This window comes from Mycetomoellerius zeteki, unplaced genomic scaffold, assembly GCF_001594055.1.
Source record: "Mycetomoellerius zeteki isolate Tzet28-1 unplaced genomic scaffold, Tzet1.0 scaffold446, whole genome shotgun sequence".
Lineage (NCBI taxonomy): Eukaryota > Metazoa > Arthropoda > Insecta > Hymenoptera > Formicidae > Mycetomoellerius > Mycetomoellerius zeteki.
In genome coordinates, this window is record NW_017257442.1 from 380,867 (window position 1) to 399,359 (window position 18,493).

Sequence of the window (18,493 nt, forward strand, 5' to 3'; positions counted from 1 at the left end):
AAACGAACTATATCAGTAAAAACTTTGTACTGTCTACTATTATGAAAAAAATATTAGAAATCCGAAATATTTATTTTTCGTATTAAGAAATGAACTTTTTGAAACCCTTGCATTTTTGCCGTATATCCTATAGGGGATGGGATGGCTTATAGGGAAGAGAGGGGTATGTACGGCTCATGAAAAATTTACAAATAATGCTTATAAATAAGACATAAAATGACATAATGACTTATAAAATGCGTTTATAAAGTTTTATTAAGGAATAAGAATGATAAATATGCATATGAAGTAATAAATAATAATTACAATCTTCCTACATATATTACAAGTGTTATGACATGAGATATATATTTCATGTAATATATTTATTGCATTTAGTGCACTAAATTCAATCTACGCACTTTGCTTTGGGCATAAATCCCGTCCGTTAAAAATGCCGTATATCCAAACAGGTGGGATATACAAGACAACAAACTAAACAAAGAATACGAAAGCAAAGCACTTGTATTTTGCTATGAAACATGCTTTACTATTCCTCTATATGTGTGTATTACGAAATAATCACTAAGTCTTTTACGTCCTACAGTAATCATTTTATGTATATTATAACTTATGATAGCGCTACTTATTGCAGTAACAAATCGATTCAACTCACAATAATTTCATTAATATTAACAGTAAGAAGCTGAGTCCTACAGTAATCATTTTATGTATATTATAACTTATGATAGCGCTACTTATTGCAGTAACAAATCGATTCAACTCACAATAATTTCATTAATATTAACAGTAAGAAGCTGAAATCATAACACAATACTAATATAACATAAAGGCATGTAACAGAGTAGTTGCGGGAAAATTACCCTCACTTCTTCTATTTTTTCTGACTTCTGCGGCGTAAATCCTAGCGCGGTGTATTTGCCGGAGTTACCTTATATATTTATGATAATAAATTAATAAATTAATTACCTACTAATAAATTATAACAACATAAGATAAAAATCTGCAAAATGACGTTCGCAACAAGTTCTGTAGTAATATTTTTATATATAAAAACAATTTTTTTTTATTAACCACATTCTCAATGCTGTAAGAATTCTTATTATATATCTCAAAAAAAAAAAAATAGAATATAGAATCTTGGATTAGAGAAACGGAATTAAACTTGGAACAATACAATTCGGGATAATGCTCGGAATGGAGCAAAATCCAATACAAATGTTGAATGAAAATACAACTCTTCGAAATAAACCGTTCATTACTCACGTTGTCTGCGGCATTTCAACATAATTAATTGTAGGTATATGTCTGCGATATTTCAACAATATCGAAAAACAGAAATTAATGAGCATTTAATAAGATTTGATAATGCTCGACGTAATGATAAAAGTAATATTAAAATTCAAAATACAAGGTAGCATTTCTATACTATTCCTGACATGTTTACCATTTCAGAATGTATCTGCAAACGCAAATGAGATATTTCAAAATTGCTTCAAACATTTTCATCAATATTTGTATGAGACAGAGAGAATTATATAATAGAATATTTTATAATATAAACGTTGTTGGCTAAAATTTAAGAAATGAAATATTACACATATATATTAGTAAAAAATGTCATATTCAATCAAGATGATTCTTCATGTCTAATATTTCTTATTAAATCATACAATTATCAGTTCAAGCAAACTGTGCATCTATTATTTGTAGGATTTGAAACAAATCCTAAATCGAAACTGAAGTAGCAATATCACAGATTAAATTGACAAACAATTTAACATTATTGATACACATAAGCATCTTAGAAAGCTGTTAACGCACTGTTTATTTGAACTGGAAATTGTATAAATTCACAAGAAATATTATTAGGCACAAAGAATCGCCTTGGTCGAATATGACATTTTTCATTCATGTGTATTTAATCTCATCGATCGATTTTCATGTAATATTGTTTAACAGACAAAAATTTAATCTTTGCAATCAGAAGCGATCTCGAACCGCATCTCATGCTCGTCGAAGACATCTGTCGTAAGTAGAGATAAAAATGATCGAAAAAAAAAAACAAAAACTTTAAATAAAAGACTCAGTAAAACGCAGTTTTTTCTTTAGTCCCTGGAAGTTTTTTATTCGAATATATAATATTTTTTGGAGCATTTGACGATTTTGGCACTGTATACTATTGTTCTAGAATTTAGTTTCTGCATTCATCCAAAAAAAGATTTCTATGAAAAGATAGGTATAAAAATCAAAATGTAATATCAATAACTAATTGGCAGTGGATATAAACACACTACCGTTTATAATTATTCGAACGATATTTTATACTATACTCCGATTTTAAAAGTTAAATGTGTTCCATACTATTGTTAGTACAAATAATACCTTATTAGAATAATTGACGCTACTTTTGTTATGCATTTGTTGTAATTGTATTACATATTCTAAAATGTAAATTAGTGAAACAACGTTTCATCAAATCGATCTCCAACTATTTTTAAATCGATATTATATTGGGACGTTGCTTCAATAATTAAAATTTAGAATATATATAATTAAAACCAATACATACAACAAAACAGTGTCAATTATGCTAATAAGGTATCGATGTTAATAAACAACAGGATGAGTTATTGCTTATTTAGCTTTTAAAATTGGAGTAAAATACAAAATATCTGTCGTCCAAATAATTATAAGCGATAGTACTTAGTCCATAGTCGGTAAAAAATATCAACTTATTAGAATAACGCAATTTGTTTCCGCCTCGATTTGAAATTATAAAAACAAACAAATATTAAATAATGTCGAAATGACATAGATATCAAATATTTTAACAATGAATATCAAGAAAAATAAATTCTATACTTTTTTCTACATATTTAATACGAATTCCATATTACTTTAGTTAAGAAACAGATTTTTACCGTATAAGAAACTCGTTTTTCTCCTTAGTAAAAAAACCTGTTTTTTCATCTTAAGTCGAGAGGGTACTCGATACTCCGAAAGTATGCCGATAAAAGGAAAGATCGTGAACTCACCGAACGTCGCCAGATCTAGGTGTAATGATGAGTATCTGTGACATGATCCCGACGTGGCCGTGGATCTCAGGAAGCACACCGTCGTCGTGGCACGATGCGAAAGGCAGGCGGAAGACGACGTCGTGGACCACCAGCGGAGAAAGGATTCTTGATGCCCAAACATGCACCCACGCACGCATGCATACGCGGCGACAGTCAACCGCGTGACACATGACAGGAGAGACACGTAGGAAAAAGCCGGGAGTGCGAGGAAAGAGGGAACAGCGAGGACAGACGTGAGCGACATTTTCAAAACAAATTCGTACATTCACGCCGCCACCCAGCCACGCACGGCACACACACAAACACACGGGCGCACAGAGAGATGCATGCACACACGCACCCACAGAGGAGTAACGAACGACAGCAGTCGCACACCTGACGCGCGAAGACGACGCGTTCGCGACGCGAGGGGGAGATGCGAGGGTGAGAGAAAAGGATAGACGGTAGTTTGCGGACGATCGGCGCGACTGACAGAGAGAGATACTCTCACATCGTCGTATCGTAAACGTACACAATACGGATCCGGACGCGGCACGATGCGGCGTCGCGCGTTACGGAGTACGTGACTCGTCGCGCGCGTCGAACCCTCGTGCGGTCCACGGGACAGCGATGACATCCGTGACGTCGGGTCGGTCCCGTAGCCGCGGAAAGATTATTAAACGCGGAACCGCGCGCGCGACAGCGGAGAAAACGCGCGCGACCGTCCTCGGATCCGAGGGCGGCCCGGATTCGCGGAGCTTTTACGTGACACGCGCCGGTCGACCGACCGCATTTCGCAGCCGGCGCGTTTACGCATCGCCCTACTAACCTATGTGTCGCACGTCGGCCGGTCGTCGCGGTTGCCTGCTCAGCGAGTTCAAAACATTTCCGCGACACTGACTTGTGCGGCTAACACGACGGTTGCCATATTGGAATCCCATTCCACGATCGCTACCGATCAGGCGCGTACGGGAGCGACGCCACGCGGGAGTTCGCGCGACGGTATTGCCATCTCGAGGCGTCGCTGACAAGCCAGAATGCGTCGACTGCTGATGACCAGTAGTGAGTAATTGTTGCGCGAACTCCGTTAATTACATAATTGACGGATAGTAATGAAAAAATTAACAATATTCTACCATCAAATGAAAAGCTGAATGTTTTTCAAAACGTTACGTTCGATTGATAAAGAGAAATTATTGACCATCTTTTATTAATCCTTTTTTACGTTCAATAATACAATAATAATTGTTTACAATACAATGTACAATTATAAATGCTGTTCGAAATATAATAAAAATTATATTAGAGGAGAATAATTAACAAAATTTAGTAATGCGAAATTATACGAAAACGTCGAAAATACATACAACACAAATTTTTCTAAAAACCAATATTTAATAAGATATTGATTAAAGCAAAATAAAATACTAACAACAATTAAATCGTATTTATTATTAATTATTAACTTTACATTTATTATTATTAACTAACACACAATAAAGAAATAGAGATTTATTTCAGTCAAACTTGAATTTTTAATGCTGATCGAAACAATTCGTGTGAAACAAATCTAGATTAAATAGTAAAAAATTAATTGGTAAGTTTCCTGTGGAAACTTAAATTATTTTTTAATTTAAATTATTTTTTACTATTTAACCTAGATTTGTTTCACACGAATTGTTTCGATCAACACTACAAATTCAAGTTTGACTGAAATAAGTCTCTATTTCTTGATTGTTGTGTGTTAACATCGCAATCTAATATGATACTTTAATATTGTTAAATTTGTTATTCTTAGATACAGTCGATTATAATAACCATGCACAGACACTTACTCAAAACTATCCGTTTATGATTTTTTTAATGTTATGTGGTGCTACTACGGTGCTACTACACCATCCTATGACATATTATTACATTGTGCATTCTGTTATATATGTATCAACTACGTATTTGATATCCATACATTTAAATATGCACAATATACCTGCTACATATTACATACGTATCATATATGTACGTATTTCGACTTGGGTATGTAGTAGAATATACCTGCTACATATTACATACGTATTATATACATATTTCGACTTGAATATACACGATATATCTGCTACATGCAAGGTTGGGTATTTTTGCATTTAAAATGCCATTTAAAATGCAATTCTATTTAAAATGCTAAATATAAAATACTTAAAAAAATGTATATTAAAATGTATGATAGGGAAAACTATTCTATATATTTGAAAACTATTTAAATTATTTATTTACCCATTTTACATATAAAGTGGATTCGAAAAACATTTTACATTTTAAATACATTTTTTTTTAAGTATTTTATATTTGGCATTTTTAATGATTACCCAGCCCTGGTTACATGTTACATACATATTAAGTACGTATTTCGACTTGGATATTTCATATTCATTGCGTTAATTACGTATTTAATACATTATATTTGATATGAAATGAAACGCAATGTAAATGCAATATAAATACGTATTTAATATATTTGCAATGAAAGGTGCTGTGCGGGGAGTAGGTTGAACCAAGATTAAAATTAATTTACATTAGTAATGTAATTAACGGGCATAAATGATATGTATTATATCATTCGTATAAAAGATTTGATATCAACAAAATTGTCAATTTTCTGAAAAAAATATGTTCCCACAGTTTATTTACAAATAATGTTATCTTTCTCGATGATGACGCTGAAAAGCAAACGGACTTAGCAGATGGCCGCGCTCGACCAGCGGTTCTCAACATGGTTATGATTTGAGCGTATTTGCGTAAAAAAATTGTTCTAAGCAGATGATGTCAATACAAACGTTATGTGTCACTTGAAAACAGTCTTACAAAGTGATATTTCAGGTACAACAAAAAGAACACGATAAAAAATAGTATATATGATTTCCGAGACTTAATGATGCATTCGGAAATATGATCTTACCTGGACATTTATTAATAACTTTTCTTCTAAGAGGGGCCTTTTTTTAAAACTTTGCACATACACATTCTGGATGATATTAGAAGTCACCTGTATAATTTCAAAAAAAGGCCCCTTCTTAGAAAAAAAAGTTATTAACAAATTAACTCGGCAGACGACGGAAATTCTCTCTCTCCGAAGATAATTTTTTAATAACTTTTCTTCTGGGAGGGGCCTTTTTTTAATACTTTGTACATACATTCTGGGTAGTATTAGGAAGTCACCTGTACAGTTTAAAAAAAAGGCCCCTCTTAGAAAAAAAGTTATTAACAAATTAACTCGGCAGACGGAAATTCTCTCTCTCCGAAGATAATTTGTTAATATCTTTTTGTCTAAGAGAGGCCTTTTTTGAAACTGTACAGGTGACTTCCTAATACCACCCAGAATGTGTGTGCAAAATTTTAAAAAAAGGCTCCTCGCAGAAGAAAAGTTATTAATAAGTTTCTAGATAAGATTATATTTCCGAATGCAACATTTAAGTCTCGGAAATCATATAAACCGTTTTTTATCGTGTTCTTTTTGTTAAACCTGAAATATCACTTTGTAAGACTATTTTCAACTGACACATAACGTTTGTATTGATATCATCTACTTAGAACCATTTTTTGCGCAATATGCGCTCAAATCATAACCGTGATGAGAACCGCTGATCGAGCGCGGCCATCTGCTATAAGTCCGTCTGCTATCTTCAGCATCATACATTTATGTTATTTAACATATAAAAATATAAATATTAATTTTCGGAAACAATATGTTCCCACTGTTTGTATACAAATGATGTTATATCGAGTGTTATATCTTTCTCGATGTCGTTTTTCTTTTTTATTTATTCTCTTACATAATATTTGTGTTACCTTCTAACATATTCACCTTGTATAAAATTAACTCAAAAATTTGAATGGACCGTTTGGGACATGCGATTTATGTTAAATTCAACATATTTTTTCCAACTCTCTTTGTGTATAATTATAGTCATTTTAGGTTGCCAACTACATATACACAGTTGTTGCTAGAACTATATATAGTTATTATGATTAATATCATAGTAGTAATAATCATAATTTTAGTAACATTACATATTCTTACATTGCCTTTATGTTATATTAGTATTCAGTATAATTGAATATAATTTCAGCTTTTTACTTTTAATATTAATGAAATTATTGTGAGTTGAATCGATTTGTCACTGTAATAAGTAGCGCCATCATAAATTATAATCTACATAAAATAATCATTGTAGGGCGTGTAAAAGACCTAGTGGTTATTTCATGATACATACGTGTAGAGGAATAAGTAAAGCATGTTGTATAGCAAAATACAAGTGCTTTGCTTTTGTATTCTTTGTTTAATCTGTTGTCTTGTATATCCCACCTGTTTGGGATATACGGCATTTTTAGCGGATGGGATTTATGCCCAAAGCATACAAAGTGCGCAGATTGAATTCAGTGCACTAAATGCAATGAATATATTACATGAAATATGTACCTCGTATCATAACACTTGTAATATATGTAGGAAGATTATAATTATTATTTATAGCCATTATTTATTCCCAATAAAAATGTCTTTAATCTATAGGTTAAACAAGAACGCCTATCGTATAGGTCGCAGACTAAGAGCACGATGTAATTGTAACCGCATTGTTTTTATAGATTTCTGTTTTCTCTTGTAAGCTTACAGGCTATGTGCAGATGATACAGAATAAAAGTGAATACGAAACAAAAATATTCGTAATCATATTCAAAAAATATTCATTCAAATGGAATGAAAAAATATTTATTCTCATTTCTTGACGAATAAAAAAGATGTGTATTCGAGAGAGAGAGAGAGAGAGAGAGAGAGAGAGAGAGAGAGAGAGAGAGAGAGAGAGAGATTTCAATCATTTTTTATTCGAATAGTAGGTGTGTCACCGGACACACTAATATATATAGATCACACATTATGATATGTAATAAGATACATACATCGAAGTCATAAGATCACGTTAAAGATAAGCATAAGAAGTCTTATGCAAAACTAAGAGTAAAGTGCAAGGCAGCTCATCATATAAATACAAAGGTGCGTGCAAACGTCGATCGTTACGTCAATGTAGTTGCTTCTCGATATAAGTAATTAAACGGTATTTTTTTAAACAAAGGCAGTAATTTATAAAATTGACATAAGGCAATTGTCTATCATGAATCTCTTACAAAACATATTATCTGAATGGACGAAAAAGCTCGGTGAGTACCATTTATATTATTAGCAAAAACTCGTCAAATTAATAATCACAGTGCAACTATTCAAGATTTAGTAATCATTTACTATTTTTAAGAAAATTATAATTTCGTTATTCCTACGAAGATGTGCTGCCCTATCCTGTAATTCTTAACAACAGTGTCAATATCGTTACAGTGTCGTTGCGCAGATATTTTATATGGTGAAAAAGCTGCGCAACGACACATAACGATATGGATACTGTCATTAAAAGTTACAGAATAGGGGCCTTGGCAAGAAAAATTCACATCCTTAATATGAAATGAAATCAATTGACTTAATATTAAATCAAACTTGTCATATAGGTGATTACAAAAAACTAATATTTTGTGATTAAAAATTTCAAATTTTTAAAGCAAATATAATGTCATTCGTTATGAAATAGACATAATATAATAAGTTCAGCGATATGAGCAATGCGTGGAACATTACACACATTCCACAATAAACCATTAGTATAATAAATCAGAAGTCAGAAGCTAGAAATTAACCAATCACATTCGAATGTGAGAAGAATAATTGACTATAATTGGTTAATTTCTAACTTCTAATTTCTGATTTATTACTAATTAAGCTTATTGTAGAGAATGTGTGTTAGCGTTAAAAATAAATAATAATAACAAATACATAAATATTAAAGAAGAGTGGGTAAAAGTCGATATTTCCCCAAACCGAGAAGTAAAATGTTTTTTTTATAATTTTTGAGCTGTAGTATCACGTGGAGCAATCAGTTTTTCATAAATATGAAGGGAACTTACGTAAAAATGTGATTGAAGTGAATAAATAAGCATAAGATTTTTGCCATGAAAATGACATAAAGATCCTTTTTAATGTTTTTAATTCTCAAAAATCATCAAATACATGACATTTTGTTGTGATAGAGTTGAAATGGAGAAGGAAACAAACGTATGGTAACTCTAAGAATGCAAGTCAATAATAAAATCATCGATTTTTATAACTAAATATCATTATTTAGTCATAAAAAGCTATACACATCCTCAATTTCCATCCTCGATTGTCCATCGTCTTCAGCCTATACCTTATAATCTGATATAATCTAATCTAACCTCATCCAATCAATCTTTAACATCCGTATTGTAAGTACAGATATTATACGCCTTGATCATATATAAATCATAGACATAATATAAATAGACCGAGCATTGCCATATGCTAGACAAGGATATCTAGCGCTCAAATCAGGATCTGCGATTCTTAAAATATGAATTAGAATCGGTCCTTTTTAAGACCAAATGATGTGCAAAATCCGATTGCGCAACCTCCTCGCGGTGCACATTTGAGTAACGCTGATGCCGACGGTATGAATAGAATTGACAAAGGTCAATTATATTCACATTAAATTGACAATTAGTGGACTGGGATGTATCTAGAGTTTAAGCGTATGAAATTAAAGTGTCTGGGTTTTCAGACTAAGATTTATGAGTCTGAAGTGCACAAGTCCGCGAATAAACTCTAAGAGTCTAGAATTTAAGAAGGCTAGAAAATGACATGCAAAACACGTGCATCTGATTCTCGTTTTACATCCCTCGAGTTTCCGTACGCTTGTTTCCTTCTCTATTTTAACTCTATTATAACAAAATGTCATATATTTGATGGTTTTTGAGAATTAAAACATTAAAAAGGATCTTTATGTATCTCATTTTTATGACAAAAATCTTATGCTAATTTACTCACTTCAATCACATTTTTACATATGTTCTTTTTATATTTATGAAAAACTGATTGCTCCATCGTGATTCTACAGCTCAAAAACTATAAAAAAATGTTTCACTTCTCGGTTAGGGGAAAAATCGACGATTTTTACCCATTCTCCCCTTAATAAATAATTGCAAAATACCTATAATTCATCAATTCCGATATTATCGTAGCGTGTCGATTCAATTATTTTATTTTATATACGCTGAAAACTTAAATACTGATAAAAATGCAAATGTCTTAATAACTAATTGTTTCCTATTGCAATAATAATACTTTTGTCTTTTCTTCTTATTGTTTGATAATGTTCATATGTCTTTCAATGTATTAATTTGATTTTCAGATCCACGGGTAGCCGATTTACCGTTAATCGCTTCTTTCTATCAAGTACCATTTATAATATTCGCGTACTTGTACTTCGTGCTCAGCTATGGGCCTCGATTTATGAAGAACAGACCGCCATATTCATTAAAGAAGTTTATAAAGTTGTATAATATCGTTCAAATTTTGATAAATGCGTGGTTAATATACGACTATCTTGACAGTGGTTTATTTTCGATCAAATTAATGTGTCCTACTTTAGATTATTCCTACAATTATATTCCAATGAGGGTAATAATTTGTAAATTTTTTTGAGAATAATAGGTGTATGTACGGTGACCATACGTCTGTTAATATAACGGATAGTCCTTTATTTTAAGCAACTGTCCTTTACTGTCCTTTATTTTGACGTTATGGGAAATTCTTTTATTTAACACACATAAATATATAAATATAATATAATAAAATATATATGTTATAAAATATAGGTACACTAAAAAAATTATTTGTATAAAATTATGTGATTATGCTGGGTTTTTTTCCGACCCAGCATAATCATGTAACATTATTTAAATATGATTGTAAAATTACCTAAAGATTTATGTAATTTTCCAATCATTCAGAAAATTTTACAATCATATTTAAGTAATGTTACATGATTATGTTGGGTTAGAAAAAAACCCAGTATAATCATGAGTAATTTAACACAAATATTTTTTTCAGTGTACTATATATGTACATGTATATATATACCATATTTGTAGTCATTCGAATTGCCCGCCGAATCGGTTTTCCAGACTTATAAACGCAATTAACCTACTATAGTAATATCACGAATTAAATTGACAAGCAATTTTAATAATTTGATGCCTAATCAAATTTTTTCAGTTTTTTAATATACTCGTATTAATATCTTTCTAAGGATCTTTCACAGGATGCTTAATTGAGCATCAAATTATTAAAATTGCTTGTCAATTTAATTCGTGATATTGCTATGGTAGTTTAATTGCGTTTATAAGTCCAGAAAACTGATTCGGCGCGCAGTTCGAATGACTACAAATAGTACATATATAGTATACTAGGTGGTCCATGTAAAGTGTTACAAGCTATTATCTCTGAAAGTGTGTGTCAAATGATTAATATGTTCAGACAAAAGTTTTATGACTTTAAGGAGAGCATAAGATGGTACCATTTGTTTGACCTTGGGTAGCGTTGTCAAAGTGAGAGCAAGGCTACTTTGAATTTTTTAAATGGAACCCTCCATTTTTTATTACATTTTCTTATAGCTTACCTCGAAAGCTTTTCAAAACACTATAATAAAATATTTTTTCATTAAATATTTTTCGAGTTATAAGGCTCGAAAGTTACAGTATAGTCGGCATTAGCATTACGCAAGTTGTCCGACCGACGATTGTTAAACAAACCACTATAATTAAGTTCATTTTCATTAAGTACTTTTCGAGTTACCTATGAGGCTTGAAAATTACAATATATTACCGGCATTAGCATTACACAAGGTTTCCGATCGACGGCTAAAACTTTTTGAATGTTGTTCAGGATCATATCCTGGATAACATTTGTTAAGATCAAAGCCATTGGAGATTATTCTCCTTATTTTCATTTTTGCACTAAAAATTTATTTTTACGTAAAAATGAAAATAAGAGGTACAACCTCCAATGGCCTTGATCTTGACAAATGTTATCCAGGACATGATCCTGAACAACATTCAAAAAGTTTTAGCCGTCGATCGGAAACCTTGTGTAATGCTAATGCCGGTAATATATTGTAATTTTCAAGCCTCATAGGTAACTCGAAAAGTACTTAATGAAAATGAACTTAATTATAGTGTTTTGGAAAGCTGTCAAGGTAAGCTACAAGAATATATAATAAAAAATGAGGGATTCCATTTAAAAAAATTCAAAGTGGCCTTGCTCTCACTTTGACAACGCTACTCAAGGTCAAACAAATGGTACCATCTTATGCTCTCCTCAAAGTCATAAAACTTTTGTCTGAACATGTTGGTCATTTGACACACACTTTTAGAGATAATAGCTTGTAACATTTTACATGGGCCATCCTGTATATAGTAATTCAAATTGAATTATTTAAGAATTAAAGATCTAACTTTGACCGTTATGGCCATTACTTCTATTTCTTATTGTTGAATTTTCAAATGTACGGTCCAGTAAGAGTTTTATTGTTAATATATCGAATGTGTACATACCTATATCAATGTAATAATGCTATTTATATGATGTTATTCATATAGATTTCATAAAATAATATGTCACAAATTAATCATGCTTAAATTTTGTTGTAGATAACTAGGTGCTTATGGTATTACTTTCTGTTAAAAATATTGGATTATGTGGAAACGGGCATATTTGTATTAAGGAAGAAGGATACTCAGGTAACCGCATTGCATTTGTACCATCATGTGAGTACCTTTCTTTTGGCGTGGATAACGCTAAGATATTACGCCATTCCTCCTATAGCACTTATGAGCATCATTAATAGCTTCATACACACGATAATGTACACGTACTACCTCTTAGCGGCTTGGGGACCAAATGTTCAAAAAGCTGTCGCACCTATAAAACGATGGATAACTATATTACAGATGGTAAATTCTCTTAATTTTTCTTCACATTTTTCACGTTGCCTTTTTTCCTTCAAATTATTTCACATATTCGACTAATAATCTAATAACAATAATTCTTGAGACTCGATAATATTTCTCATTCCGTAGTTGTATAATATCTTCGTGAAGTTGGCACTCGATTTTTAATAAATTAAGTTAAGGGAATGCTGGAGTGACCAAATTGTCGAGACATTGCAAATCTTAAAATTTACTGAACGGAATCAAAAATCCTTTCACAAGATTAAAGTAGACACAAAATTGAAAGGTGCTGCAGTGGACTTATACTAAAATCGAAAAAAAAGTTATAAGCTTACATTTTTTCAACTCGTAGAGATGTCACCTGATGTAAATATTTCCTTAATATAAAAGTTTAGCTTGTATAGACAAAATGACAGTTCGGCACCCAGCGTTTTACGTGCACAAATAATACTGAGTTTGAAATGAATGAGTTTGAAATGAAACTAAGATTTAATTTATTACAAGTCGGTGCCAAGTTCACAAAAGTTAATTATATGATTAATTTGTTTTGTCATAAATACTGTTAACAAGTTTAAAAATGTATTATATAAATCGTATGATATAAATATCTGTCAAAAATATCAAAGAAATTAAATGATAAATTAACTCACTTTATTTGTAGGTACAATTCATCGTGATGATCTTGTACGGATTGCAATACATCCTGTCAGGTTGCAAAGTAACAAATTATTTTATTTTCTGTATATACATGGGAAATGTATTGATTAATTTCTACATGTTTTATAACTTTTATCAAAAGACGTACACGAAACTGAAAAAAACTCAATAGTAAAAACTGTAAAAGTTTAAAAATAATTTTTTATAAAATATAAATTACAAGAGTATATATTTCTACAGTTGAGTATCTAACGATATTGACGATAGCAATTCAAAGAAACATTTCTCTGGATGTATTTAAATCAATTTGCTGACTTTTTAAAAATAAATCCGTTAAAAATACTTGCTCTTTAGCAAGTAGATTTTCCTTTCTTTCCTACCCGTGCATATTTCATTACTTGCATTGCACTGTTAAAAATAATGATATTGTATATTCGCTGCTTTTCATTCTGCGCTCTTACTCTATTAATATTTTTTTTATAATTCTTATAGTGCATTTATATAAGAGTTTGTCATGTATCTTTTCAAGTTCGATTATGTGAGTGTCTTTTATTGTCTTTCTGTCGCGCATTGTACTCAGTTCACTATTACAATCTGAAGTTCCGCAAATGCTTTTTTAAGATTTTTTTTATCGAAAAAATCAGTTAAATTACAATAATATGCATTGTATTATTTAAATGCCTATATTATTTAAATTGTTATATACTCTCAAATCTCGTGAGGTCTTCGATCCGACGAATATTCGCTTGAAACATTCATTTCCAACCGTTGCCGTGCAACGGTGTCTCATCTAATATTATTAGATGCGTCGTTGCATCCAGATGCAGTTGAAATCCACAACTACGTAACTGCGCGATGTGACGGTACGAAAACGCTTCCAAACGTCCAACGGTTTTTGGACTTTTGCAAGCGGAATCCCTCGTATTCTTCACTTTATAAATGGCATTCCCTTGCATCTTCGTAAATCTCATTTCCTAAAATACGGCATCGTTCCTTATACGCGTTTCTAATGGATCGTATGGTTTCCACGGTTATTTCGAGTTGCATCACGGAACGCATTTATTGACTTCCTCCTGGTTTACTTATAGTTTCTAGATGACAAGCTTCTCAAATATGGAAAAACGCTTCAAATTACATATAATGAGGCAGAAGCTCCGTTAGCTTTTTTTATAACACAATTCCGTTTAATTGAGCCTCCATTTCATTGGACATTCTGCATAATATCTCCTAATATAAACCATTGTCTTGGCAGTGCAGTGGGGTGAGGGTGAGACGATGAGGGCGAGATGGTGAGGGTAAGAGGATGACGGTAAGAGCTGCTCGGTACTAAAAATCTCAGTACTAAAAATAGTACACGTAATATAAACTATAGATTAACAATAGAGCTACAATTGAACATATCAAATAATTATTTTGATATAAAAACCTCAAAAAAGAGGTCGTGAGTAATCAATATCCATAGATGGCCACATTAGCGAAATACAATGCTGTTTAAATTTGCATAACTCAAAATATATAGTCAAATAAAATGTTAAATAGCAAATAACACACTCAAAAATACATACATTCATGTGATAATACTCAAGTTTAAGAAAAAGTTTGAGGAAGTAAGTGTAATTAAATGCTAAAATGTACCTCAAAAACGTTTCAAAATACTTGAAAGTAAAAATGCATTATAATTAGTGCTGGCTATTCAGTATTGGTAATATTAGCGTCATGGTGTAACGGCGAGCTACTGAACTAATAATTTCGTAAGTAATCATTAGGATTCGCTATATAATAGCGGAGATATTAAGAGAGGCCACAATATATACACTGGCCATCTTCTCCTCTACCTATAATCTTATTGTGTCTGTAACTTATAAAAAAATAACGGTACAATAGTAATGGGGTCAATTTCGTTACTCGTTACTAAAGAAAATGTAACGTCGTTAACGAGTAATGTGTTACTTCCCAACCCTGATTATATATATATATATATGTGTGTATATATATATATATGTATATTCATTAATCTCATATTGCATAATATGTATATATATTTACATTATCTTATAACTTACATATATAATTTTTTTAACTCTTTATGTAACAAAATTAATTTCAGTTAAGTCCAATAATGTATCATATTTGGATCAATAATTTCAACAAAAAATAATAAATACATATATTGTATCATATCTGTAACAAACTATTCTTTATACTACTACTCTTAATCTTCTGGTAACATATAATATGTACAATTGTTATATATGTAAAACTTATTTTGAAGGGATATCTTCCTAAATCTATTACATTGTATAAACGTTTAAATGTATTTCTGCACATACCATATAAATATGATTTTTATATACAATTCTTTGTATAAAGATTGTCTTCAAGTCTTCACAGGAATTTTTTTCTTTGTAAACTTGCTAAATAAATTTTTCTTCTTTTTCTTATATACGTGAGTACTTGATAAATCTAAGCTGTCTAAGTTATCTACTGATGGCAGATTTTGAACAATTGCTTCTGTAGTTAACTGATCACTTTTTTTAGTTTGCTTCGTCTTCAAATTTGAAGTAATTTTTTCCCATCGTAACAATGTCTTATTCTTTTTATTATTAACATTTAAAGTTTCTATATCACTTATTGCTTTCGCGATAATTTCACTTTTACAATTTTCACTCTTCTGTTGTGGAGATTTTAATGCTTCTTCATTTATTTTTTGAGTAATGTGAGGTTCGTCACTGTACTTATCGGAGAAAGTTTTTTTTATTTCTGTAGTCTGCATTATACTGCTATTTCCTATTTGAGTTGAACTGCTATAAAATTAATGATATCATTTAGATTCTTAAAATAATTTATTATATATATTAAATCAAATAGAACACAAGAGTTATGTTACCTTATAGCAGTAGAATTCGGAGCTTGTATAGAATCACGTAATCTGCCCCAAAAATCAAATAATCCTTTACGGTTATAATCCAAATTAAATATATATTTCAGTTGAAATGGCAATTCACAGCTTTTGTATATACATGGTATAATTTTTCTTTGTCGCTTTTCTAAGGAAATATATGAATCTTTTAGAAAACAATACTCAAAATATCATTTCAATTGCATTTTAAAAGAAATATGATATAAAAACATTATACCGATACTTAAAGCTTGAGTATAGTTTAAAAAAAATTTGTTTGCTGAATGTTTCATTAAATTCGGTGATATTATAATGAGTAATCTGTTACACCGTTCAGATATTAATTCCATTACTGCTTCATGTTCAAATTCTAAACCAGCTACCAAATCTCGATCTTTCAAACACAGCTGAAAGCGCAATAACGCAGTTTAATTTTACTTAAATTTATATAAGAAGAAATCATACATAAATCTCATTTATTTGCAATACCTTTAGCTTAAATTGTATCTCAAGCTTCTCAATCATCTCATTCACAAAGTCAATATCCTCTTCTGCATATAAAAGAAATGCATCGTAATATTGCGATCCTAAACCTTGCTTTAATCTGTGAATATCATCTATGAAAAACATATATTACAAATATTATATCGTTTAATATAATTATGTACATGACTCAAGTATATTGTATTGCACAAAATAAGTTAAAAATTAAAATCACTATGAACAATTAAACAAACCTAAAGTAAGTATTTTTTTATCAATGCATTCGTCCATCGGATCTGCTGACATTTGAGCTCTTTGCTGATGCTCCAAATACCTCTCAGCATCACTTTCTACAACATAAAAATATCTTTCAATGATAATTGTAATTATTACAGTCTTTTATCCTTATATTATTTATATATCTGTTTATCAAACGATATCAAAGAATAAATTTTTGTTCCATTTAGTATAATATTGTACATACGGAACAAAGCTTCAGTGTCATCAATAACGTCCCATCTATCCATCTGTTCCATCATTGCTTGAAAATCTTTTATTGTAATGTCTTTTTTATTTTTGTCTGCCAGCTCTGTGAATATGCGCATTGTTGGATCAGAATGTGACACAAGCATTGACACAAATTTTGAGCTGAATTCTAACTGATGCGCCAAGCCTCTCCAATCCCTTATAATTTATTTAAAAATTAATTAACACACATGATATTTTCGAAAATGCATATTTAAATCACGAACGATAGAATACCTTGGCAAACCGTTATCGCTTGGTAAAACTTTCACGGGGTTTAACATTGTTGCGATAATTTGTCTGCTCGCAATAGTGGCTGCAACAAGCGGCACAGTCGACAAATCAATTGTCATTTTTACTTCCTTTTTTCCCTTTTTTTTTATTTAAACAAATATTTATGGAGATACAATCTACTGCGTTTTATACTATTCTAACGAAATTGCTGTTGTCACAATTATAGCTGCAATAGTATTGTTACTTTGCAATATGGTATTTGACGTAATGCTTTGTTGCAACAATTTATCATTGCCACGATTTGCTTTTTGACGATTTCTTGTATAAATTATGTATGCAATTAGCATACATTAGATGTCAATAATTGTTCACGGATCTCTTTTCTATTGTAAGATTTCCATTCATTCACAACCTTTATTTCGCTTTACATTCACTAGAAACGGACTGCTACAGGTAGTTCAGGCTTCTCCTGGAGATTCTGGGGAATTCTCATGAAAAGATTGGGCAAATTTTCAGTGCTTCTTGCGATCTTCTCCTCGGAAGTGACGATTTAATTGTGAGTCATGTGACAAGAATGAAAATATACTATTAAATTTGAACGTTGTATTCCAAAGTTACGTCTGTTATTATATTTTTCTTGTTCTGTTCTTCAGATCTTATTGCACACAAATTATATGCATACAAATAGTCCCAATATTTGACGCTCTCAGTGCTTAATATAATTTGTTCTTGT

At 31.1% G+C, this 18,493-nt stretch overlaps 3 protein-coding genes across 4 annotated transcripts in view; 1 reads left to right on the plus strand and 2 right to left on the minus strand.

Moving 5' to 3' along the window:
- Nca (neurocalcin homolog) overlaps nt 1–3,979 on the minus strand; it is a 210,059-nt gene extending 206,080 nt beyond the window's left edge. Inside the window, exon 1 of the mRNA XM_018454693.1 lies at nt 3,889–3,979. The gene's annotated coding sequence lies outside the window, so the exon portion shown is untranslated. The remainder of the gene's footprint in view (nt 1–3,888) is intronic.
- A 4,173-nt stretch (nt 3,980–8,152) lies between these two features.
- On the plus strand, nt 8,153–13,791 carry LOC108726870 (elongation of very long chain fatty acids protein AAEL008004). The gene is made up of 4 exons (XM_018454680.1): nt 8,153–8,270; nt 10,364–10,632; nt 12,663–12,965; nt 13,624–13,791. The coding sequence occupies exons 1-4, from the start codon at nt 8,225–8,227 to the stop codon at nt 13,789–13,791; spliced, it is 786 nt and encodes a 261-aa protein (XP_018310182.1). The 5' UTR covers nt 8,153–8,224.
- A 2,152-nt stretch (nt 13,792–15,943) lies between these two features.
- Nucleotides 15,944–17,879, minus strand: Myd88 (myeloid differentiation primary response protein MyD88). 2 transcript variants are annotated; one of them, XM_018454688.1, is made up of 7 exons: nt 17,764–17,879; nt 17,486–17,685; nt 17,256–17,351; nt 17,008–17,135; nt 16,757–16,925; nt 16,507–16,666; nt 15,944–16,420 (listed from the first exon to the last, which is right to left on the minus strand). In XM_018454688.1, the coding sequence occupies exons 1-7, from the start codon at nt 17,877–17,879 to the stop codon at nt 15,997–15,999; spliced, it is 1,293 nt and encodes a 430-aa protein (XP_018310190.1). In that variant the 3' UTR covers nt 15,944–15,996. The 2 variants fall into 2 exon arrangements, with proteins under 2 accessions (XP_018310190.1, XP_018310189.1); XM_018454687.1 differs by having other exon boundaries at nt 15,944–16,423.
- Between the last annotated feature and the right edge of the window lie 614 nt (nt 17,880–18,493).